We start from the raw sequence: 26,647 nt of genomic DNA, 5'->3' as shown, positions 1-26,647 counted from the left end.
TGCACTTAGATTATGCGGGTCCATTCATGGGGAAGATGTTCCTCATAATCATTGATGCACATTCCAAATGGATGGATGTTTATCCTGTAAATTCTGCTTCTGCCACTACTACTATAGACTGCCTGCGTCGGAGCTTCAGTAATCAAGGGCTACCAGAGATCGTGGTGAGTGACAATGCCACTTGTTTTGTGAGTACAGAGACAAAAGAGTTCTTGAGAAAAAATGGCATAGTGCAGGTGACCTCGGCTCCATATCATCCGTCCTCGAATGGACTTGCGGAGAGAGCCGTACAAACATTTAAGGAGATGATGAAAAAAAGTGCAGAAGGGAGTTTAGCAGCCAAAGTGTCACGGGTTATGTTCAGCTACAGAATAACACCTCAATCCACCACAGGACTCTCTCCTGCTGAGATGTTATTAAGTCGTAGACTACGCTCCACTCTTGACCTTGTCCACCCAGACCTAAAAAGGAAAATGGAAAACAGACAAAACAAACAAAAAGAGAACCATGACAAAAGAACAAAGAGCCAAAGTTTTGGAGAAGGAGATGCAGTCCTTACCTACAGAAATTCCTGGTAAGGACTGCATCTCCTGGTGGATAACCTTAATCATAACATCCCAGATTACTATAGCTACACAGGGAGAGAGAGAGAGTGGGGCGCTACAGAGAGAGAGAGAGAGAGAGCGGGCCGCTACACAGGGAGAGAGAGAGAGTGGGGCGCTACACAGGGAGAGAGAGAGAGTGGGGCACTACACAGAGAGAGAGAGAGAGTGGGGTGTTACACAGAGAGAGAGAGAGCGGGGCATTACACAGAGAGAGAGCGGGGCACTGCACACACAGAGATAACACTCATGCTGCTTTTCTCTGGTGATGGGGAGGGAAATGTAGTCCCTTCTCCTACTGTAGAGAGCCTCTGTGACCTCCCGGATGCAGCGATGGACGGCGAACTGCGAGATGTTAGCTATGTCTCCTGCTGCAGACTGGAAGGATCCGCTGGCGTAGAAATTGAGGGCGACACTGACCTTGACTGCCACTGAGCGAGCCGCGGTGGTTCTGATCTGAGGCTCGAGGTCTGGCTGCAGAAGGTGGCAGAGCTCTGTGACCACCTCCTTGGTGAAGCAGAGCCCTAGTTGCCCTGGATACAACCGAGTGGCTTGCTGGGCCACTTCAGAAGGCAGTTAACACGTTGATGTGGGACTGGAGTCACATATAGGCCCAGACCAGGTAAGGCATGCAGGGATTCCTTCCCAAAAGCGACATTTTATTTCCAGATTTAAAAAAACAGAATTTAAATTCTCAAACTGCCCGTGGCAGAAATTGAACTCACGTTCTCTAGATTATTAGTCCAGGAATCTGCATTAACTATTCTGGTAACATAACCACTACACCACCGTGCCCATTACATAAAATGCTTCTATGTTCAGTGTCATTTTAAAGCCATGGATCATGTCCCACTTCACTGTTTAATCGACCGTTACCCTCTCCTTGTGGCTCAATGGTCAGAAACTCAGAGTAGTCTTTGAATGCTCTTCTGTAACTCATTGTAAATACAGAAGCCACACTCTCATCACAGATTAAAAGCACGTGAGTTGCACACCCACGCGATGATTTGCACAGTTACTGGGTCATGCATACATGCGTGTGGTAAATTTAGCTACTGCAATTTCTAACTGTAATCATCTTGTGAAGTAAACCCATCCTATTATTACAAATTATCAACAACCTCCATAAAATGTTAAAAGATTATAAATAATAACTGAATAAGCACAACAGGTCCACTAAGATATAAATATCATATAAAGAGGCCATTTAACTTAATTGGTGATCTTGGTGCTAGAATCCATGTAATTGCAGCACCAATCTGCAAATTATACACACCCACACATTAGGGACATCGGGAAAGTCAAGGATGTGAAGAGACTATTCAAGTTACCGACACTGAGCCCTCTAGAACTCGAATGCTCTCATCGCAGCTTCCTACTGGATTCTGAACAGCCCAATCTTCTTGTGTCACAGACCCAGTCTGGCAGGTTACATCGACACACATTTTGGCCCAGAATTTGCTGGAGTGCCCAGTTGGTTAGACTTTTTCCTGCACCCTTTGGCTCGATATGTTTTTGTGCCGTAACTTGCTGGAAGTGCGAGCTGATAACGGCGCGGCGAGGGCAACAGGGCATCCGGGACCTCGGTGACTGGCAGGACCAGCAGTCTATCTCCTTAACCAATGAGATTTAAGGATTGAGAGAGAAACAGAGGGACGACGGAGAAGGAAATCGGGTGAATTAGAGTCAAGTCAGGTACAGAAAGAAAATAAAGAGAGGGAAAGAAAGATTGGATTAAGAGAGAGAGAGAAAGGCAAAGTAAGAAAAAATAAGTAAAATTTTAAAAATCTCCAACAACAATTCACAAGCTGAAGGAATGAGACTCCATGGTTTAAATTGTAGGCTGGAGAGACTGATTGGCATTGCATTAACAATTATCACTGTTAAAAGGGTACTCACTCTATTTATTACCAGACTTAACTTTCTGTGGTGAGTTTAATGGGTAATTAATGTGCAAATCCAGCAACTTCATGAAACCCACAGGGGGGTTGATGGCGAGATGCCGTTTTCGCAAGGCTAATGGCGGAGCAGCGAAAATTGTCCAGCAACTTGTGGCGATTCACAACTCACGGCGTATCTCTTCCTCGCCACAAGCTGCTGGACAATTTGAGCATTAATAACGCCGTGTGTCGCTCACACGCTGTTACTTTTCCAGCAAATTCTGGCCCTAACTCACATAATGGTAGGGAAGGAAAAAACTAAAAATTAAAATATGGAAATACATCATAACGGTAGGGAGTCATTCAAGAATAAGTTTGACGCGACAATATGGGAATGATAGGTTGCTGCAGAAATATGAACTAGATGGGCTGATTGGCCTCCTCCATCTGCACTTATCTTTGTGATACAGGTTCACTTTTATTAATGTGGGGGATGGAGTCAAGTTTGAGGTACTGCCTATACACACATCAAAACGGGGCACCAGTCCCGCTATGCTGCCATTTTAAAAGAGGGACAAGATGTTGTGAGCTGGCTGCCCCTGTGTGCTCACGTTCACCGGCTGCCCCAGAGGAAGCACACTGATCCTGACACAGTAGGTGTCGTTACTGCACCTGTCAGTGCGGCTGATCAGCTGAGGTGACGCAGGCATTTACTGTGCTGGGGGAGAGCTAGACAATGTAACTCGAAAATAAATAAAGCATCTCTCTCCTTCAGAGAGACGTCTGCCCTTGGAACACGCACTGAGACAGCTATTTTTTATTCTCTTGTTTTTGCGGTATTCAGGGCTGCTCTCCATCGGCAGAACTTGAGGATAATCTCTCCCTGGATTTCAAATAGTATTTCGAGCAAAAATGTAGTGGCCACAGATAAGGCTGGATTAAATATATCAGAAATATAATCCAAGACTGTGGACGCAACACTCTTCTACTCTGTGTTTGAAATGGTCCTCAGTGAGTGCTAAGTGCGGCTAGCTCCATTCCCCCGTCATTACTTTACACCATTACATTCAGTCTGCTCACACGGTCCGAGCCTCGATACTTGAGTCTCACTGCAAACCAACACTTTAATTCCAGGTAAAAAGTCGATTTGCAATGTGCCCTGCTTTAATGGAAAGGCATCGGAGCCTTCTCACCATTTAATCAGCAGCAGTCGGTTATTCTCCGCAAGTTGTCTCCTCACTTCTCCCCAACATCCCCCCCCCTCGCCTCATTAGCAACTGCGGTCTGAGGGTGAGTGAATTGCACAGCTAAGGCGGCCATCACTATTGAAGAACAGTAAGTGACTGATATCGTAGGTACAATGCGTGTTTACAGATCTTAATCGCAACTTATTCTGATCCCCTATTGTGTGGGATTAAATTGCATCAACGCACAGCATTGTTTATTTTGGCAGCGTCTGCACTGCACAGAAATAAAAAGTGCGATGTATTCTTTCTGTAGGATTCTGTTCCTGAGTGCTCACTGTACTGTGATTCCTAGTCACACCTTACGAGGGCACCACAGATCACACAGTACCGTCACTCGCACTGTGCAACAGCCTTGTACAACTTCTAAAGGCCAACAGTATCAGCAGTTACTGCAACATCCCTTTCAATTCAAAAAAGGCAATGGGTCCAAATTCACCCCATCAAAGCGGTGCTTAAAACAGCTCAACTCAACCCAACCCTAGGCCATTTCATCCCTTCCTTTCTCATTTGCTTCTTTACCTCCAGCACCATGGGCCCTGGGCCCCTGACCGAGGCTTCTAAATACAAAAAACATTGTCACATTTTGTTTTTAAACAGTTCCCAGCCCTTTCTAAAAATTCTGTTTGACCAATCCTATCTCTTCCGTCTCTCCCGCCCCATTTCTTCACACTGGAAGCCAATTGTTCCAACACCACAGACTCAAGAAATTCGTCTGGGGCAGTGGCGTAAAACGGGCTGTATCAGATCGGATCGGCCGCCCATTATACGCCGCGTCTGATATTCAGTTCGATTGACTGCAGTGGATCTGAATATCGGGCGCTGTGTATAACGGCCGGCCGTACCGTTACCATCCCAGACGAATTTCTAGACCAGATTGACCAAATGTCCATTAATACTGTGCCTATGAAGTGACCTATGACACATGAACACCAGGATTAATCAGCAAACAACTGCAAGTTGTATCCCAATTAACTTGCTGGAACAATCGTTAATCCTTCAATGTGAACATATTTCTGCATCAAAAACAACAGAAGATCCAGCAATCAGCATCCACATTGACACCTGCTACTGAAACGGAATGAAGGAAAGAAAGACAGACTTGCATTTCCCGGATGTCCCAAAGCGCTTTACAGCCAATTAAGCACTTTTTTAAAGTGTTGTGACTGTTGTAATATAGGAACGATCCTAAAACTCAACAAAGCAACCCAGAAAAATACAACCGTATACATCAGATGGAGAGCAATGGATAGCCGAGGGTGAGTTAAATCAAAGGACAGGCTGGTTGCATCTGAACGTTCTTGTTTCTTTGGTTTATATATAGAATTACAGATACCCGGGAGTGAGTTACAGGCTGGAATCTAATCGAGGGGTTCGGGGGGTTTATATATAGAATAACAGATACCCGGGAGTGAGTTACAGGCTGGAATCTAATCGAGGGGTTCGGGGGGTTTATATATAGAATAACAGATACCCGGGAGTGAGCTACAGGCTGGAATCTAATCGAGGGGTTCGGGGGGTTTATATATAGAATAACAGATACCCAGGAGTGAGTTACAGGCTGGAATCTAATCGAGGGGTTCGGGGGGTTTATATATAGAATAACAGATACCCGGGAGTGAGTTACAGGCTGGAATCTAATCGAGGGGTTCGGGGGGGTTTATATATAGAATAACAGATACCCGGGAGTGAGTTACAGGCTGGAATCTAATCGAGGGGTTCGGGGGGGTTTATATATAGAATAACAGATACCCGGGAGTGAGTTACAGGCTGGAATCTAATCGAGGGGTTCGGGGGGTTTATATATAGAATTACAGATACCCGGGAGTGAGTTACAGGCTGGAATCTAATCGAGGGGTTCGGCGGGGTTTATCTATAGAATAACAGATACCCGGGAGTGAGTTACAGGCTGGAATCTAATCGTGGGGTTCGGGGGGTTTATATATAGAATAACAGATACCCGGGAGTGAGTTACAGGCTGGAATCTAATCGAGGGGTTCGGGGGGTTTATATATAGAATAACAGATACCCGGGAGTGAGTTACAGGCTGGAATCTAATCGAGGGGTTCGGGGGGTTTATATATAGAATAACAGATACCCGTGAGTGAGTTACAGGCTGGAATCTAATCGAGGGGTTCGGGGGGGTTTATCTATAGAATAACAGATACCCAGGAGTGAGTTACAGGCTGGAATCTAATCGAGGGGTTCGGGGGGGTTTATCTATAGAATAACAGATACCCGGGAGTGAGTTACAGGCTGGAATCTAATCGAGGGGTTCGGGGGGGTTTATCTATAGAATAACAGATACCCGGGAGTGAGTTACAGGCTGGAATCTAATCGAGGGGTTCGGGGGGTTTATATATAGAATAACAGATACCCGGGAGTGAGTTACAGGCTGGAATCTAATCGAGGGGTTCGGGGGGTTTATATATAGAATAACAGATACCCGGGAGTGAGTTACAGGCTGGAATCTAATCGAGGGGTTCGGGGGGTTTATATATAGAATTACAGATACCCGGGAGTGAGTTACAGGCTGGAATCTAATCGAGGGGTTCGGGGGGTTTATATATAGAATTACAGATACCCGGGAGTGAGTTACAGGCTGGAATCTAATCGAGGGGTTCGGGGGGTTTATATATAGAATAACAGATCCCCGGGAGTGAGTTACAGGCTGGAATCTAATCGAGGGGTTCGGGGGGTTTATATATAGAATAACAGATCCCCGGGAGTGAATTACAGGCTGGAATCTAATCGAGGTGTTCGGGGGGTTGATATATAGAATAACAGATACCCGGGAGTGAATTACAGGCTGGAATTTAATCGAGGGGTTCGGGGGGTTGATATATAGAATAACAGATACCTGGGAGTGAGTTACAGGCTGGAATCTAATCGAGGGGTTCGGGGGGGTTTATATATAGAATAACAGATACCCGGGAGTGAGTTACAGGCTGGAATCTAATCGAGGGGTTCGGGGGTTTATATATGGAATAACAGATACCCGGGAGTGAGTTACAGGCTGGAATCTAATCGAGGGGTTCGGGGGGTTTATATATAGAATTACAGATACCCGGGAGTGAGTTACAGGCTGGAATCTAATCGAGGGGTTCGGGGGGTTTATATATAGAATTACAGATACCCGGGAGTGAGTTACAGGCTGGAATCTAATCGAGGGGTTCGGGGGGTTTATATATAGAATAACAGATCCCTGGGAGTGAGTTACAGGCTGGAATCTAATCGAGGGGTTCGGGGGGTTTATATATAGAATAACAGATACCCGGGAGTGAATTACAGGCTGGAATCTAATCGAGGGGTTCGGGGGGTTGATATATTGAATAACAGATACCTGGGAGTGAGTTACAGGCTGGAATCTAATCGAGGGGTTCGGGGGGGGTTTATATATAGAATAACAGATACCCGGGAGTGAGTTACAGGCTGGAATCTAATCGAGGGGTTCGGGGGGTTTATATATAGAATTACAGATACCCGGGAGTGAGTTACAGGCTGGAATCTAATCGAGGGGTTCGGGGGGTTTATATATAGAATAACAGATACCCGGGAGTGAATTACAGGCTGGAATCTAATCGAGGGGTTCGGGGGGTTTATATATAGAATAACAGATACCCGGGAGTGAGTTACAGGCTGGAATCTAATCGAGGGGTTCGGGGGTTTATATATAGAATAACAGATCCCCGGGAGTGAGTTACAGGCTGGAATCTAATCGAGGGGTTCGGGGGTTTATATATAGAATAACAGATACCTGGGAGTGAGTTACAGGCTGGAATCTAATCGAGGGGTTCGGGGGGGTTTATATATAGAATAACAGATACCCGGGAGTGAGTTACAGGCTGGAATCTAATCGAAGATTGAGGATTATTTATATATAAAGTATTTTTGACCTCCTCGCTGTTGTTCAATTCCCCAGGTACACGATCTGGTACCTCGCCCATAGTTGAAGTGTGAGCCTCGACAGCGGTGTAATGTGCCCGAACCATCAATCACAGGGGCCCTCTCCAGAATCCCTCACCTCAGTTACTGTCACTTGAGTCATTGAAAGGCACCGCTCATCCTCTGTGTTAGTGTATGACACACAACCTTGCAGTCGTGACACCAGGGGCTGGTGATCTGTGGTCAGCAGGTGCCTCTGTGCAAGGCTGGAATTCTACACAAAAAGCAAAGCACTTTCCTGCTCCAATCAGAGCCCCATGAATTTCAACAGGAACAGGCTCACTGTATTCAACCTTTTGGTTTTTTTCCTCCTACCCTTGCTCTGCATATTACACCAATTGCTGCCTCTGTTCAGTTAGAAACCTACACATATCATACCTTTAGATGACAGTTCTCTCTGTGGGAACAATAAAGATCAAGCACATGTCAAAACAAGGAATTACTGTAGCAGAAAGCAGGATGTTTGTTCGAAAAGTGCAACAGAGTGAGACGTGTTCAGCACACGAATATAGCAGCACAGTCGTCTTACTGCATTGACCAGGCTAGCAAGGTAATTACAGTTTACTTAAATAAATGCAAAGTAGGAAATTTAGCTTAACCCAGCTGGGTACATAATGAGCCATTCTGGTGTAATATCCCTGGACTGGGGCATATGAATCAGCTATGGGTAGAGGGGCTGTGTATAGTTACACTAGCCCACACACACACACCACCCACTTTATTTAATTAAATAGTAAGTCACCATGGGCTGACTACATAAAGCAATAATATCCAATCTAGGACACTGCCGCTGCGTTCTTCCAGCAGGGCAAGTTTGCTGGCAACTTTAACCATTCCACTCATTGCTGTTTGCGGGATCTCAGTATGCACAAAATGACTGCCATGGTTGCCTCCATACTGTGCCACACTGTCGGAGGTGCCGTCTTTCGGATAAGCCATTAAACCGAGGCCTCGACTGCCCTCTCAGGTGGACATAAAAGATCCCATGGCACTGTTTCGAAGAAGAACAGGAGAGCTCTCCCCGGTGTCCCTGGTTAATATTTATTCCTCAAATCAACACAACAAAAACAGATTGTCTGGTCATTATCGCATTGCTGTTTGTGGGATCTTGCTGTGCGCAAATTGGCTGCTGTGTTTCCCACATTACAACGGTGACTACGCTTCAAAAAGTACCTCATTGGCTGTGAAGCCCTTTGGGACGTCCCGAGGTTAGGAAAGGCGCTGGAGAAATGCGAGTCTCTACATGTCAAAGCTGGACTGCTGAGGAGCAGAATTACTGAAGCAATGATGCAACTGCAGGAGGGTGGGGTATCAGGCTCAGGCTGGGGACTTCTTGCATGGTCGGGCGGGCTCAGGTTCTTGAGGGAACATCAACCAGTAGATTCAGGGATCCTTTTGGAGAAGCCCCGGCAGCCCAAGGTTAAGATATATATATTTTCAACATGCTGCTTGAGCACATTATCCATCGTTGCAGCAGACAGGCTCTGGGAAAGCAGGCAGTGCGTGCACAGCATGTGCAAGCACCAGCCTTAACATGATGCAGCCCTCATTATTGCCAAGTGTTAGCTTGGCTCGCTGCTTGTGTTAAATGGCAAGTTTATTGCATGTTGAGCTGCACACTAGGCTAAAGTTCCAGGGCTGCTGTGAAGCACTGCATTATACTCCCCCCACCGCCCCCCCACCTCACACTCTCTCTCGTACTCGTGCACTCTCAGAATTTTACAGTCACGTTGATACACATGTGCCATTTCTGATCACACACCTCTACCTCACATTATGCGAGGCTGGTTTTTGCCTGGCTTCCTGCCTCCAATTCCTCAAAGAATACTCGACACAACTGTGAGATGCGCACTTGAATTTAAAACAGACTCTTTCCCCATCCATACCTCCCCTTCAGAATCAACGTGGTCAAGTACATCTCAGTCTGCCAGGCCCTGTAGCTGCTGCGAGTGCTGGGCCTGTGACTAATCCACAGAGACTTGTACTGAATAAAACACTGATGTGAAATGCATCAGACTCACCAGCACAGCTCAGACCCACACAGACAGAAACACAAACAGGATTAACAATAGATGTGAAAGGCAAAGGAGCTGCCTCCGCAGCGAGAAGAACATTTGGTCTGCTTTATTTTCCTTCAGAAACTGAGGTTGAGGGATGGGAGGTGGGAGCTGAAAATCTTTACCCATTCCTTCCCAAACTGTTCCTGTATCTCCCACCACCACCCCCCCCCACCCCGGCCCCGCAAGTGCCCTCGCCTGAAGGTATTGGCCTGTGCTGGGGTCCAGTTCCAGAGGATTCCACTGCCTTCTGGTACTTTCCCCAATTCTTCATGAGCAAGTATAGATAGTGATTGTCAGCATTGTGTGTGTGGGGCCGGGAGAAGAGAACACAGAACCGTATCTTATTCTATCCCCACCAATGTTGACTGTAATTTTGTTTTGGGTTAAGGAGGTGCGCGGCCCATTGAAACTTCCATGCACGCGCGGTTTTTCCATTGAGAAACCAGCAAGCGGCCTGCACGGGAGCTTCAGACAGCTGCCCGCCTGCACGGGGGCTTCAGACAACTGCCCGACTGCACGGGAGCTTCAGACAACTGCCCGACTGCACGGGAGCTTCAGACAACTGCCCGACTGCACGGGAGCTTCAGACAACTGCCCGACTGCACGGGGGCTTCAGACAACTGCCCGACTGCACGGGAGCTTCAGACAACTGCCCGACTGCACGGGGGCTTCAGACAACTGCCCGACTGCACGGGAGCTTCAGACAACTGCCCGACTGCACGGGGGCTTCAGACAACTGCCCGACTGCACGGGAGCTTCAGACAACTGCCCGACTGCACGGGGGCTTCAGACAACTGCCCGACTGCACGGGAGCCTCAGACAGCTGCCCAACTGCACGGGAGCTTCAGACAACTGCCCAACTGCACGGGAGCTTCAGACAACTGCCCGACTGCACGGGAGCTTCAGGCAGCTGCTCGACTGCACGGGAGCTTCAGGCAGCTGCCCGACTGCATGGGGGCTTCAGGCAGCTGCCCGACTGCACGGGAGCTTCAGGCAACTGCCCGACTGCACGGGGGCTTCAGACAGCTGCCCTACAGCACGGGAGCTTCAGACAGCTGCCCTACTGCACGGGAGCTTCAGACAGCTGACCTACTGCACGGGAGCTTCAGACAACTGCCCGACTGCACGGGAGCTTCAGGCAACTGCCCGACTGCACGGGAGCTTCAGGCAACTGCCCGACTGCACAGGAGCTTCAGACAACTGCCCAACTGCACGGGAGCTTCAGACAACTGCCCGACTGCACGGGAGCTTCAGGCAGCTGCCCGACTGCACCGACTGCACGGGAGCTTCAGGCAGCTGCCCGACTGCACGGGAGCTTCAGGCAGCTGCCCGACTGCACGGGGGCTTCAGGCAGCTGCCCGACTGCACGGGGGCTTCAGGCAGCTGCCCGACTGCACGGGAGCTTCAGACAGCTGCCCGACTGCACGGGAGCTTCAGGCAACTGCCCGACTGCACGGGGGCTTCAGGCAGCTGCCCGACTGCACGGGAGCTTCAGACAACTGCCCGACTGCACGGGTGCTTCAGACAGCTGCCCGACTGCACGGGAGCTTCAGGCAACTGCCCGACTGCACGGGAGCTTCAGACAACTGCCCGACTGCACGGGAGCTTCAGACAACTGCCCGACTGCACGGGAGCTTCAGACAGCTGCCCGACTGCACGGGAGCTTCAGGCAGCTGCCCGACTGCACGGGAGCTTCAGGCAGCTGCCCGACTGCACGGGAGCTTCAGGCAGCTGCCCGACTGCACGGGGGCTTCAGGCAGCTGCCCGACTGCACGGGGGCTTCAGACAACTGCCCGACTGCACGGGAGCTTCAGGCAGCTGCCCGACTGCACGGGGGCTTCAGACAACTGCCCGACTGCACGGGAGCTTCAGGCAGCTGCCCGACTGCATGGGAGCTTCAGACAACTGCCCGACTGCACGGGAGCTTCAGACAGCTGCCCGACTGCACGGGGGCTTCAGGCAGCTGCCCGACTGCACGGGGGCTTCAGGCAGCTGCCCGACTGCACGGGAGCTTCAGACAGCTGCCCGACTGCACGGGAGCTTCAGGCAGCTGCCCGACTGCACGGGAGCTTCAGGCAGCTGCCCGACTGCTCAGCTAAATGAGAACATTGGCCCCCATCCAACTGCCACACGCACCATCGGGAGAAGCTGGACAGCAATCAGGAAGCAGTCACTTGCTGATTTTACCCTCTTCCCTTGCCCAGGAGAACTGTGGGCAATTGTCACGCTCCCACAAGCCTGGCTGAGTTCAGTGAACTCAACACTGATGATAATTTGAAGGACCTTCTTAGACAGTATAGTATCAGAGAGGGTCGGTAACCAGAGGACACACATTTAAGGCAATTGGCAAAAGAACCAGGGGGGAGATGAGGAGATATTGTTTTACGCAGTGAGTTGTTGTGATCTGGAATGCGCTGCCTGAAAGGGCGGTGGAAGCAGATTCAATAGTAACTTTCAAAAGGGAATGGGATAAATACTTGAATCACAGAATGATACAGCACAGAAGGAGGCCATTCGGCCCATTGTGCCTGTGCCGGCTCTTTGAACGAGCTGCCCAGCTAGTCCCACTCCCCCGCTCTTTCCCCAGAGCCCGGCAATGTTCTCCCCCTCAAGTATTTATCCAAGAGGGAAGGGAAAAATGCTGATTTATATGATGGGCCAAATGGCCTTTCTTATCCATAAGTATCTTGTGATCTTGTACTATCTGACCTTAAAATAGTGTGCTGCAGATTGCCCAGCAATTACATCGAATGCCCAGCACAGAAACAGGCCATTCAGCCCAACTGGTCCGTGCCGGTGTTTCTGCTCCACACCAGCCTCCTCCCACCCCTCTTCATCTCACCCCATCAACATATCCTTCCATTCCTCTCTCCCTCATGTGTCTATTGAGCTTCCCCTTAAATACATCAATACTATTCACCTCAACCACTCCCTGTGGGAGCGAGTTCCACATTCTCACCGCCCTCTGGGTAAAGAATTACTTTCAAAGACAATTTCTTCCAGTTTATAACACTCTTGACTGAAAAACCTAAATACTTTGGACAAGGACCGTACGATACTGCAGGCAGGGGTGGGGAGGATTACTGGAGAGAAGATATATTCAAACCGACACCAATTAAATTCAGAAAATATGGGTGAGTCTATTAGGCCAAGTAAACCCACTCTTTCCACAGACACTGCATAGAATCTGCACTCTGATAGATTTTTCTACAGAAGGGAAATCTCTGTATATGTCTCTCAGTATTACACCACACAATAAACTTTAAAAGAAGTATACACAACCCTACTGGTTACTAAATCCCAGTTTATTGATAATGATCTACCAGGTGTCCTGCATCAAGTGAGACTCCACCTCGGTAACCTGCAGCTTATACCAATGTGCCTGGGCTGTTCAACTCCATCCTCTTCTTGAAATGAACAGCAAGTCAGCATGTGTCCTCTTTGTTCAAAAAAATAGTTTTCAAAACAAAAGCAATTCATTATTAAAACCAAATATATCCAGTCTCAATATATACTTTTAAGGATTTTTCATCGTTTTTGTTTGCTTCACAGAAACAGATTTGCAAAAAAAAACGTCACATTTAAGGGTTGTGTTTTAAAGCAAAGTGTATTCACACACATTTAAAAATAAAGGCACTGAGACATAGTGCTAATGAATTTAGTCTTTGCTGCTGTTTTCCCAAAATCTGGAACCAATTCAGTAACCCGGCTCGGTAATCAGTACACACCTCACACCCATTCTGTCGGGAAGTCCCTGGTCCCAGGCATTCAGCAAATAACCAGGCCGAGAGGGTTAGAATGCAGGGGGGTAGCTAAAACCCAATAAGCAAGACAACCCACTGATACGAGGAAGCGTAGCACATTTATTATTTTTGTATTCCCGCATAAGAGATTAGCGTGCAAAATTAAGGCACATGGGATTGGAGGCAAGGTATTGACTTGGATAGAGAACTGGTTGGCGGATAAAAAACAAAGAGTTGGAATAAACGGGTCGTTTTCCGAGTGGCAGGCAGTGACTAGTGGGGTACTGCAAGGATCGGTCACAATATATATTAATGATCTGGATGAGGGAATTGGATGTAATATCTCCAAATTTGCAGATGACACAAAGCTGGGGGGGAGGGTATGCTGTGAGGAGGATGCTGTGAAACTCCAGTACAATTTGGACAGGTTGGGTGATTGGGCAGAAACATGGCAAATGCACTATAATGTGGATAAATGTGAGCTTATCCACTTTGGTGGCATAAACAGGAAGGCAGATTATTATTTGAATGGCAATAGATTGGGAGAAGGGGAAGTGCAACCAGACCTGGGTGTCCTTGTGCACCAGTCGCTGAAGGTAAGCATGCAGGTGCAGCAGGCGGTTAAGAAGGCAAATGGTATGTTGGCCTTCGTAGCAAGAGGGTTCGAGTACAGGAACAAGGATGTCTTGCTGCAATTGTACAGGGCCTTGGTGAGACCGCACCTTGAGTATTGTGTGCAGTTTTGGTCGCCTTATCTGAGGAAGGACGTTCTTACCATGGAAGGAGTGCAGCGAAGATTCATCAGGCTGATACCTGGGATGGCAGGAATGACGTATGAGGAGAGATTGTGTCAACTGGGCTTATACACACTGGAGTTTAGAAGATTGAGAGGGGATCTCATCAAAACCTATAAAATTCTGTCAGGCCTGGACAGACTAGATGCAGGAAGGATGTTTCCGATCAAATCAAATCAAAATCAAATCAACTTTTATTGTCATTGTTAGTGCACAAGTGCAGTACAACGAAATGTAGGCTTGCGGCTCCCGAGAGTGTACATTTGGATTAAGACATTTAAACATTCAACATACATTTGGCTTGTAGTATATTAACATAAATATAACCATAATAAAGTGCATTGGCAGATGTGCAGGCTTTAGAGTTTATTTGTGGAGTTCAGTAGGATGACAGCCCTGGGGAAGAAGCTGTTCCTAAATCTGGTCGTACGGGTGCGAATGCATCTGTAGCGTCTCCCAGATGGCAGGAGGGCGAACAGAGTGTGGCTGGGGTGGGTAGGGTCTTTGATGATGGACCGTGACCTCCGTAGACAGTGTTTCTGGTATATGTGCTCTATGGTCGGTAGCCGGGTGACGGTAATGCGTTGGGCAGTTTTGACTACCCGCTGCAGGGCTTTCCGGTCATAGTAGCTACAGCTGCCATACCATACTGTGATACAGTTTGTCAGGATGCTCTCTATAGTGCAGCGGTAAAAGTTAGAGAGGATCAGGGGTGACAGGTTACATCCCTTCAGCCTCCTTAGGAAATATAGGCGCTGCTGGGCCTTCTTCACCAGAGAGGAGGTGTTGAGGGACCAGGAGAGGTCTTCCGTGATGTGGACTCCGAGGAACTTAAAGCTGTCCACCCTTTCCACCACAGCCCCATTGATGTGGATGGGGGTGTGACTTCCGCCTTTGGACTTCCTGAAGTCCACAATGATTTCTTTGGTTTTCTTGATGTTAAGGGCCAGGTTGTTATCGGCGCACCACTTCACGAGATGCTGGCCGGGGAGTCCAGAACCAGGGGTCATAGTCTAAGGATAAGGGGTAAGCCATTTAGGACTGAGATGAGGAGGAATTTCTTCACCCAGAGAGTGGTGAACCTGTGGAATTCTCTGCCACACAGGGCAGTAGAGGCCAGTTCATTAAATATATTCAAGAAGGAGTTGGATATATTTCTTAAGGCTAAAGGGATCAAGGGATATGGGGAGAAGGCAGGGACAGGGTACTGAATTTGGATGATCAGCCATGATCACATTGAATGGCGGAGCAGGCTCGAGGGGCTGAATGGCCTACTCCTGCTCCTATCTTCTATGTTTCTATGTATTATTATGCAAGGACGAGTTACATTGAGTGAATTAAGTGAGTCCAATCACAATGTCGCTCTATGTTCATTTGCTGTGAAACAAAGCAGCTTAATAATCTGTATCTGGCCTTGCCTGCATTTGGAAAGATTGTAGAGGCTAGTGAGGGCACGTACAAAAAACACAAATATTCGGTACAAATCACATGGGGGGAATTTTGTTACATCTCTGAGTTAGGTTATCGTACAGTTAGACGTTGGGCAGTATGGCCACATCCCGAAATGTAAAACCCTCCGACTGATTACAGGGGTGAGTATCACCATTGTACTGGAAAAAATAGCCTTAAACTTGTAAGAATACTGCTTCCCCTGAAAGTATAAAAAGAAAGAATTGCATTTATATAGCACCTTTCACGACCTGAGGGCGTTCCAAAGCGCTTCACAGCCAATGAAGTACTTTTTGAAGTGTAGTCACTGTTGTAATGTAGGAAACGCGGCAGCAATTTGTGCACAGCAAGATCCCACAAACAGCAATGAGATAATGACCGGATAATCTGCTTCAGTGATGTTGATTGAGGAATAAATATTGGCCCCAGGACACCGGGGAGAACTCCCCTGGTCTTCTTCGAAATAGTGCCGTGGGATCTTTTACATCCACCTGAGAGGGCAGACGGGGCCTCGGTTTAACGGCTCATCCGAAAGGCGGCACCTCCGGGAGCGTCAGCCTAGATTATGTGCTCAAGTCTCTGGAGTGGGACCTGAACCCACAATCTGCTGACTCAGAGGCGAGAGTGCTACCGGCTGATACAAAAGAACAAGAAAAGTGCTTAATGATTTTTACATAGGATTACAGCATAGAAACAGGCCATTCGGCCCAACCAGTCTATGCCGGCGTTTATGTTCCACTCGAGCCTGCTCCTGTTGTCTTTCCTCCTCTAACTCCTTCAGCATAACCCTCTATTCCCTTCTCCCTCATATGTTGATCCAGCCTCCCCTTAAATGTATCGATACTATTCGCCTCAACCACTCCCTGTGGCAGCGAGTTCCACATTCTCACCACTCTCTGGGTAAAGAAGTTTCTCCTGAATTCCCGATTGATTTCTTGGTGACTATCTTATATTGATGGCCTCTAGTTTTGCTCTTCCCCACAAGTGGAAACACTCTCTCTGTATCCACTCTATCAAAACCTTTCATAATTTTAAAGACCTCTATTAGGTCACCGCTCAGCCTTCTTTTTTCAAAAGAAAAGAGACCCGGCCTGTTCATCCTTTCCTGATAGGTATAACCTCTCAGTTCTGGTATCATCCTTGTAAATCTTCTCTGCACCCTCTCCAGTGCCTCTATATCCTTTTTATTATATGGCGACCAGAATTGTACGCAGTTTCTCAGTTTTGATATTCTAGTAAATCATTTTTACACCTTCTCCAGTGCCTCTCTATCCTTTTTATAATATGGAGACCAGAACTGATCGCGGTACTCCAAGTGTGGTCTAACCAAGGTTCGATACAAGTTTAGCATAACTTCACTACTTTTCAATTCTATTCCTCTAGAAATAAACCCTAGTACTTGGTTTGCTTTTTTTTAAATGGCCTTATTCACCTGTGTCGTTACTTTCAGTGATTTGTGTATTTGTACTCCGAGATCCCTTTGCTCCTCTACCCCGTTTAGATTCTTATTTTCCAGCATCTGAATAAGCAGATAAAAGTAAATGGATCAGAAATTCAAAAAGTATTTTTTTTTCTACTGTGGTGTTTACCCACAGGAGGACAAGGAAGAGAAAACCCCCTCCCCAGCACCTCTCTCCGGAATGCTACTGCACCACTGGGCCTGTCAGAAATTCATTCATACTTCGCACTAGCTCAGGACGAGCTAGATTGCCACCCAGCCCGTGAGCTCAATAAGCACTCTCGTCTCTGAGCCAGATGGCTATGGGTTGAAGCATCACTCCAGGACTTCACAACATAATGCAGGCTGACACTCCAGCAAAGTTATCAGGCAATGCCTCATTAAAGGCCAGAGATGCTGTCTTTTGATTGAGATGTTAAACCCAACGTGTGTCTGTTTAAGTAAAATATCCCATGGCACTATTCAAAGAAGACCAGGGAGTTCTCTTAAAGCAAAAGGACGAAAGGTCACAGACCTGAACCGTTAACTCTGTTTCTCTCTCCACAGATGCTGCCTGACCTGCTGAGTGTTTCCAGCATTTTCTGCTTATAGTTCTCCTGATGCCCCTGGCCAACATCCCTCCCTCAACCAACTCCATCAGAAGTAGACCAGAAAGTCCAGGATTGCGTATGCTTTTTCACCAGCCTCATCAACTTGTCCTGTCACCTTCAAAGATCTGCGTATGTGAACCCCGAGGTCTCTCTGTTCCTCCACCGCTTTTAAAATTCTACCTCATCTCTGCTTAAAACTAAGGAGCCCAGTAAAGTTCTGTGGAGCAGGAACAAGTGGAAGAGAAGACAAGTAAGCATATGAGGGAGGATTTAGGTGACACCAAACTTGTATTTAAAGCCGGCTGCTTCTGGGAGGGAGGGAAGGCGGAGGGAGGTGAGCAGCTGCAATGATTTAAGGCGCAGGGAGATAATAAGCTGATGTAAACAATGAGATGCGTCTTAATTTCAACAGGTGAGGCTGCAGAGAGGACGAAAACTGCGTCTAGGCAGATATCTTTGTAGAAACAAAACCAATAGAGGTTGGCTTTTAATTATCTATTCATAGCAGCTCTAATTTTCAGACTTCATTTTTCAATCCATCAGAGTGCAGAATTTTTCAGATGCAAACTTCAAGGAGCCTTTGAAAAGTTGGAGAAATGTTGTGCCAGTACAATTCACATCAGTGCATCACTGTGTTGAATATTAGAGCTCATGAGCCTTCGAGACTCTCTCCCCCAACTCAGTGCAGGACTTTGTACATCCATCAGGACCAGGGACTGAGACCAGCATAGAATTATTCTTGGATTGACTTAGGACAATATCCTGCTGGTGAGTTCTGGGCCTCCCTCTGTCCCTCCCTCCCCTCTGTCCCTCACTCCCCTTCCTCCCCTCTGTCCCTCTGTCCCTCCCTCCCCTCTGTCCCTCTGTCCCTCCCTCCCCTCTGTCCCTCACTTCCCCTTCCTCCCCTCTGTCCCTCCCTCCCCTCTGTCCCTCACTCCCCTTCCTCCCTCTGTCCCTCCCTCCCCTCTGTCCCTCAATCCCCTTCCTCCCTCTGTCCCTCCCTCCCCTCTGTCCCTCACTCCACTTCCTCCCTCTGTCACTCCCTCCCCTCTGTCCCTCACTCCCCTTCCTCCCTCTGTCACTCCCTCCCCTCTGTCCCTCACTCCCCCTTCCTCCCCTCTGTCCCTCCCTCCCCTCTGTCCGTCACTCCCCTTCCTCCCCTCTGTCCCTCTGTCCCTCCCTCCCCTCTGTCCCTCACTCCCCCTTCCTCCCCTCTGTCCCTCCCTCCCCTCTGTCCCTCAATCCCCTTCCTCCCTCTGTCCCTCCCTCCCCTCTGTCCCTCACTCCACTTCCTCCCTCTGTCACTCCCTCCCCTCTGTCCCTCACTCCCCTTCCTCCCTCTGTCACTCCCTCCCCTCTGTCCCTCACTCCCCTTCCTCCCTCTGTCCCTCACTCCCCTTCCTCCCTCTGTCCCTCACTCCCCTTCCTCCCTCTGTCCCTCACTCCCCTTCCTCCCCTCTGTCCCTCACTCCCCCTTCCTCCCTCTGTCCCTCACTCCCCTTCCTCCCTCTGTCTCTCACTCCCCTTCCTTCCCTCTTTCCCTCACTCCCCTTCCTCCCTCTGTCTCTCACTCCCCCTTCCTTCCCTCTGTCCCTCACTCCCCTTCCTCCCTCTGTCCCTCACTCTCCTTCCTCCCTCTGTCCCTCACTCCCCTTCCTCCCTCTGTCTCTCACTCCCCCTTCCTCCCTCTGTCTCTCACTCCCCCTTCCTCCCTCTGTCCCTCACTCCCCTTCCTCCCTCTGTCCCTCACTCTCCTTCCTCCCTCTGTCCCTCACTCCCCTTCCTCCCTCTGTCTCTCACTCCCCCTTCCTCCCTCTGTCTCTCACTCCCCCTTCCTCCCTCTGTCCCTCACTCCCCTTCCTCCCTCTGTCCCTCACTCTCCTTCCTCCCTCTGTCCCTCACTCCCCTTCCTCCCTCTGTCTCTCACTCCCCTTCCTTCCCTCTTTCCCTCACTCCCCTTCCTCCCTCTGTCTCTCACTCCCCCTTCCTCTGTCCCTCACTCTCCTTCCTCCCTCTGTCCCTCACTCTCCTTCCTCCCTCTGTCTCTCACTCCCCCTTCCTCCCTCTGTCCCTCACTCCCCTTCCTCCCTCTGTCCCTCACTCTCCTTCCTCCCTCTGTCCCTCACTCCCCCTTCCTCCCTCTGTCCCTCACTCCCCTCCCTCCCTCTGTCCCTCACTCCCCTTCCTCCCTCTGTCCCTCACTCCCCTTCCTCCCCTCTGTCCCTCACTCCCCCTTCCCCCCTCTGTCCCTCACTCCCCCTCTTTGTCCCTCACTCCCCTTCCTCCCTCTGTCCCTCACTCCCCTTCCGCCCTCTGTCCCTCACTCCCCTTCCTCCCCTCTGTCCCTCACTCCCCTTCCTCCCTCTGTCCCTCACTCCCCCTTCCTCCCTCTGTCCCTCACTCCCCTTCCTCCCCTCTGTCCCTCACTCCCCTTCCTCCCTCTGTCCCTCACTCCCCTTCCTCCCTCTGTCCCTCACTCCCCTTCCTCCCCTCTATCCCTCACTCCCCCTTCCTCCCTGTCCCTCACTCCCTTTCCTCCCTCTGTCCCTCACTCCCCCTTCCTCCCTCTGTCCCTCACTCCCCCTTCCCCCTCTGTCCCTCACTCCCCCTTCCTCCCTCTGTCTCTCACTTCCCTTTCCTCCCCTCTGTCCCTCACTCCCCTTCCCCCTCTCTGTCCCTCACTCCCCCTCTCTGTCTCTCACTCCCCTTCCTCCCTCTATCTCTCATTCCCTTTCCTCCCCTCTGTCCCTCACTCTCTCTATTGCCGACTCCTGTCCCTCACTCCCTTTTTCTACCCGACCCCATCTCTCATTCTCAGAGTGACTGGCAGTGGCTTGGACCATAAACTCTGACCAGTGGCACCATTACAAGTGACATCATTTGGCTTCTTTCCCACAACAGGGCTCGACAGGGTAGATGCAGGGAGGATGTTTCCCCTGGCTGGGGAGTCTAGAACCAGGGGTCACAGTCTCAGAATAAAGGGGTCGGCCATTTAGGACTGAGATGAGGAGGAATTTCTTCACTCAGAGGGTGGTGAATCTTTGGAATTCTCTACCCCAGAGGGCTGTGGAGGCTCAGTTTTTGAGTATATTCATTAGATTTTTGGACTCTAAGGGAATCAAGGGATACGGGGTTAGGGTGGGAAAGTGGAGTTGAGGTAGAAGGTCAACCATGATCTTACTGAATGGTGGAGCAGGCTCGAGGGGCCGAATGGCTACTCCTGCTCCGATTTCTTCTGTTCTTATGACAGCGTGCTTTCAGTTAATGATGTTCTCTGGCTGCCAGTTTATTTGCACACCAAGCATGAGATACAAACCCCAACTCCCATCTGAATCCAAGTCATTGCGGTAAAATGCTCCCAACTCCGTACTTCTCCCCACCCCAGCGAAACCCCTCCATCGGGCACCCACGGTTTTATCCCTTCAGCCCATTTCTTATCCATTCTACCACGAATCCCCACAGCTTTGAATTTAACGAATAGCCTTTCCTAATGGAAGTTTGTCACAAACCTTTTGGAAGTCAAGATTCATCGCAGGGCTTTCCACAGTCCCCAAGATCTTTGGTCAGGTTACATCTGCCCCTTCTGAACCCATGTTAACCGCTGTTTACTGGGTTATTATTGTATAGATAGTCCTCAAGGTTACTCCTGATAATCAATTCAATTATTTTACATGGAACAGAAGTAAGATTAATGAGTGCGTAATTGCCTGAGTCTGTTTTGTCCTCTGTTTTGATTATGGGCACCATGAGATGCCGAGTTTCAGGTTGGACCATATAACTCTGCACACTTGTGCTAAATACACGTCAGGGTTTTTTAATGAAAGTTCTTTGCTTCTATCTGTGGCTGATCAGAAAAATTCCGGTGTCAATTTCACATATTGATTTACAAGGTTGTGTCAATTACTTCAAATCAGCTTCAGGCAAGAAAATAAAAGCAAATTATGGCTGAAACCCAACACTGTTCAGGAGATTTAGAAAGAAATGTGCGGTATAAACCAGGATTGATGAGATTTAATTTTGTTGCTCAAACAGCATCCCTCCATTTTAGATTGCTTTCACCAGTACAATGCAGATAGAAATGACGGGCACCAACTACGCCCCGTACAGACCTGACCTTAAAGCCAATTCCCCAACGCAAAAGGGCAGCTATGGAAAAAAGCATTGTGCCGCCGGAATCAAGCTTGAGGTTTGTTTTGTTAAATTTAAGAAAACACATTAACAGTTAGAGTTATTAGGGGCAAGCTCTCTCTACCAACAACAATAATTTGCATTTATATAGCGCCTTTAATGTAGTAAAACATCCCAAGGCGATTCACAGGAGCGATTATGAAACAAAATTTGACACCGAGCCACATGGAGATATTAGGACAGGTGACCAAAAGCCTGGTCAAAGAGGTAGGTTTTAAGGAGCGTCTTAAAGGAGGAGAGAGAGGTGGAGACGCGGAGAGGTTAAGGGAGGGAATTCCAGAGCTTAGGGCCCAGGCAGCTGAAGGCACGGCCGCCAATGGTGGAGCGATTAAAATCGGGGATACTCAAGAGCTGGAATTAGAATTATGCAGTCTGGTGCAAATACCTAGAGCCAAGAACTGCACACATCCTCAGCATGCAAGGGTAAGTACTGTACGTAACCAAAGCTAGTAAGCGTAGATTAAAAAAACATGACCATAAGTGGACTATACCAAGAGGAATAAGAAAAACAAACTTGACACAGTCTGTAGGAGAAAGGTGAAGGGAACCATCAGGAGGAACAGAGGAGCCTCGAAATTTTAGCAAATTCACACAAAATGTTGAGGAAGTACGTTGAAGAAAAAATCATCCCCTAGTCTTTCCTTAAATTGTTCAATTCTGATTAGCACCTATAATGTGCTGTGCATTTAGATGCTAATATGAACTAGCCATTTGGGTTGTCGTGCTTTTATCTGTCGGTTATTGTCCATTATCAGGGATTGCGCGCAGGCGGGATTACCCATTCCTGAGACGCATCAACCGACAGATAAAAGCGCAACAACCCAAATGGCTAGTACATATTAGCATCTAAATGCACAGCACGAAAGCAATGCTTTAATAATGGGAGCAGGGTAATACAGGCGGATACATGCACATTGCACAGACTGCACACTATATCAATTAGAATTTTAGATTAAAATGACATTATGCACATACTCAAAGTGCAGTTTCTTGTAAAAGTGAACACATCACAGCATTTGCAAGCCGAGAGCTTAGGACCTAGCAATGCAGCCACAGAGAAAGAGAAAAGTACACAAAAACTCTCCCGGTAGTCCAGAGTGTGACTGCATCGCCCAATAGGGGAATGCTGAGCCGCACTGACCAGGGAAGCTGCAAAAAGAAAGACTTGCATTTTTACAGCGCCTTTCACACCCTCAGGACGTCCCAAAGCGCTTTACAGTCAATTAATTACTTTTTGAAGTGTAGTCACTGTTGTAATGTAGGAAACGCGGCAGTCAATTTGCGCACAGCAAGCTCCCACAAACATCAATGTGATAATGACCAGATAATCTGTTTTAGTGATGTTGATTGAGGGATAAATATTGGGCAGGTCACTGGGGGAACTCCCCATATCTTTTTCAAAATAGTGCCATGGGACCTTTTACATCCATCCGAGAGAGCAGACAGGTCCTCGGTTTAACAACTCATCAAAAAGACGGCCCCTCTGACAGTGCAGCACTCCCTCAGCACTGCCCCTCCGACAGTGCAGCGCTCCCTCAGTACTGCCCCTCCGACAGTGCAGTGCTCCCTCAGTACTGCCCCTCCGACAGTGCAGCGTTCCTCGGTACTGCCCCTCCGACAGTGCAGCGCTCCCTCAGTACTGCCCCTCCGACAGTGCAGCGTTCCTCGGTACTGCCCCTCCGACAGTGCAGCACTCCCTCAGTACTGCCCCTCCGACAGTGCGGCACACCCTCAGTACTGCCCCTCCGACAGTGCAGCACTCCCTCAGTACTGCCCCTCCGACAGTGCGGCACACCCTCAGTACTGCCCCTCCGACAGTGCAGCACTCCCTCAGTACTGCCCCTCCGACAGTGCAGCGCACCCTCAGTACTGCCCCTCCGACAGTGCAGCGCTCCCTCAGTACTGCCCCTCTGACAGTGCGGTGCTCCCTCAGTACTGACGCTCTGACAGTGCAGCGCTCCCTCAGTACTGCCCCTCCGACAGTGCGGCGCTCCCTCAGTACTGCCCCTCTGACACTGCGGCGCTCCCTCAGTACTGCCCCTCCGACAGTGCAGCGCTCCCTCAGTACTGCCCCTCCGACAGTGCGGCGCTCCCTCAGTACTGCCCCTCCGACAGTGCAGCGCTCCCTCAGTACTGCCCCTCCGACAGTGCAGCGCACCCTCAGTCCTGCCTCTCCGACAGTGCAGCACACCCTCAGTACTGCACTGGAGTGTCAGCTCAGATTAGGTGCTCCAGGCTCTCGAGTGGGACTATGAGCCCACAACCTTCTGACTCAGCGGCGAAACTGAGCCACATTGGACAGTAACGGTTAGCCACAGCAGCCCTGTGCGTAGGAAGGGAACCATCAACCAGGGTTCCTGCTCCTGATCACTATCATATGGCCTCTGTTGGAAGGTGCTTGTGCAGACATTACGTGAGCAGGGGAGGAGGCTGGGCCGTGAGGGGAGGAGGAGGCTGGGCCGTGAGGGGAGGAGGAGGCTGGGCTGTGAGGGGAGGAGGCTGGGCTGTGAGGGGAGGAGGAGGCTGGGCCGTGAGGGGAGGAGGAGGCTGGGCTGTGAGGCGAGGAGGCTGGGCTGTGATGGGAGGAGGCTGGGCCGTGAGGGGAGGAGGAGACTGGGCCGTGAGGGGAGGAGGAGGCTGGGCTGTGAAGGGAGGAGACTGGGCCGTGAGGGGAGGAGGAGGCTGGGCTGTGAGGGGAGGAGGCTGGGCTGTGAGGGGAGGAGGCTGGGCTGTGAGGGGAGGAGACTGGGCCGTGAGGGGACGAGGCTGGGTTGTGAGCGGAGGAGAAGGCTGGGCCGTGAGGGGAGGAGGCTGGGCTGTGAGGGGAGGAGACTGGGCTGTGAGCGGAGGAGGAGGCTGGGATGTGAGGGGAGGAGGCTGGGCTGTGAGGGGAGGACACTGGGCCGTGAGGGGAGGAGGCTGGGCTGTGAGGGGAGGACACTGGGCCGTGAGGGGAGGAGGCTGGGCTGTGAGGGGAGGAGGCTGGGCTGTGAGGGGAGGAGGCTGGGCTGTGAGGGGAGGAAGCTGGGCTGTGAGCAGAGGAGGAGGCTGGGTCATGAGGGGAGGAGGCTGGTCCTTGAGGGGAGGAGGCTGGGCTGTGAGGGGAGGAGGAGGCTGGGCCTTGAGGGGAGGAGACTGGGCCGTGAGGGGAGGAGGACGCTGGGCTGTGAGGGGAGGAGACTGGGCCGTGAGGGGAGGAGGAGGCTGGGCTGTGAGGGGAGGAGGCTGGGCTGTGAGGGGAGGAGACTGGGCCGTGAGGGGAGGAGGCTGGGCTGTGAGCGGAGGAGAAGGCTGGGCCGTGAGGGGAGGAGGCTGGGCTGTGAGGGGAGGAGACTGGGCTGTGAGCGGAGGAGGAGGCTGGGCCGTGAGGGGAGGAGGCTGGGCTGTGAGGGGAGGAGGCTGGGCTGTGACGGTAGGAGGAGACTGGGCCGTGAGAGGAGGAGGCTGGGCTGTGAGGGGAGGAGGCTGGGCTGTGAGGGGAGGAGGAGGCTGGGCTGTGAGGGGAGGAGGCTGGGCCGTGAGGGGAGGAGGAAGCTGGGCCGTGAGGGGAGGAGGCTGGGCCGTGAGGGGAGGAGGCTGGGCCGTGAGGGGAGGACACTGGGCCGTGAGGGGAGGTGGCTGGGCTGTGAGGGAGGAGACTGGGCTGTGAGCGGAGGAGGAGGCTGGGCCATGAGGGGAGGAGGCTGGGCTGTGAGGGGAGGAGGCTGGGCTGTGACGGTAGGAGGAGACTGGGCCGTGAGGGGAGGAGGCTGGGCTGTGAGGGGAGGAGGCTGGGCTGTGAGGGGAGGAGGAGGCTAGGCTGTGAGGGGAGGAGGCTGGGCCGTGAGGGGAGGAGGAAGCTGGGCCGTGAGGGGAGGAGGCTGGGCCGTGAGGGGAGGAGGCTGGGCCGTGAGGGGAGGACACTGGGCCGTGAGGGGAGGTGGCTGGGCTGTGAGGGGAGGAGGAGGCTGGGCCGTGAGGGGAGGAGGCTGGGCCGTGAGGGGAGGAGGCTGGGCTGTGAGGGGAGGAGGAGGCTGGGCCGTGAGGGGAGGAGACTGGGCCGTGAGGGGAGGAGGACGCTGGGCTGTGAGGGGAGGAGACTGGGCCGTGAGGGGAGGAGGAGGCTGGGCCGTGAGGGGAGGAGGCTGGGCTGTGAGGGGAGGAGGCTGGGCTGTGACGGTAGGAGGAGACTGGGCCGTGAGGGGAGGAGGACGCTGGGCTGTGAGGAGAGGAGACTGGGCTGTGAGCGGAGGAGGAGGCTGGGCCGTGAGGGGAGGAGGCTGGGCTGTGAGGGGAGGAGGCTAGGCTGTGACGGTAGGAGGAGACTGGGCCGTGAGGGGAGGAGGCTGGGCTGTGAGGGGAGGAGGCTGGGCTGTGAGGGGAGGAGGAGGCTGGGCTGTGAGGGGAGGAGGAGGCTGGGCTGTGAGGGGAGGAGGCTGGGCCGTGAGGTGTGAGGGGAGGAGGCTGGGCCGTGAGGGGAGGAGGAAGCTGGGCCGTGAGGGGAGGAGGCTGGGCCATGAGGGGAGGAGGCTGGGCCGTGAGGGGAGGACACTGGGCCGTGAGGGGAGGTGGCTGGGCTGTGAGGGGAGGAGGAGGCTGGGCCGTGAGGGGAGGAGGCTGGGCCGTGAGGGGAGGAGGCTGGGCTGTGAGGGGAGGAGGAGGCTGGGCCGTGAGGGGAGGAGACTGGGCCGTGAGGGGAGGAGGACGCTGGGCT

At 50.9% G+C, this 26,647-nt stretch overlaps 2 protein-coding genes across 2 annotated transcripts in view; both read right to left on the bottom strand.

The window, feature by feature from the left end:
- Positions 1-26,647, bottom strand: part of LOC147102984 (ran GTPase-activating protein 1-like) — a 734,758-nt gene that overhangs the window by 242,267 nt on the left and 465,844 nt on the right. The gene's annotated exons all lie outside the window — the stretch shown is intronic.
- Positions 22,907-26,647, bottom strand: part of LOC147102986 (syntaxin-binding protein 4-like) — an 18,616-nt gene continuing 14,875 nt past the window's right edge. The window contains exon 5 of the mRNA XM_085964072.1: positions 22,907-22,992. Within this exon, the coding sequence (XP_085820198.1) occupies positions 22,907-22,992 (86 nt within the window). The remainder of the gene's footprint in view (positions 22,993-26,647) is intronic.

The sequence above is a fragment of the Somniosus microcephalus genome, chromosome 21, assembly GCF_052327205.1.
Source record: "Somniosus microcephalus isolate GS21.2 chromosome 21, FLI_Smic_1.0, whole genome shotgun sequence".
In the NCBI taxonomy this organism is placed as follows: domain Eukaryota; kingdom Metazoa; phylum Chordata; class Chondrichthyes; order Squaliformes; family Somniosidae; genus Somniosus; species Somniosus microcephalus.
This window is presented reverse-complemented; position numbering and strand designations above follow the sequence as displayed.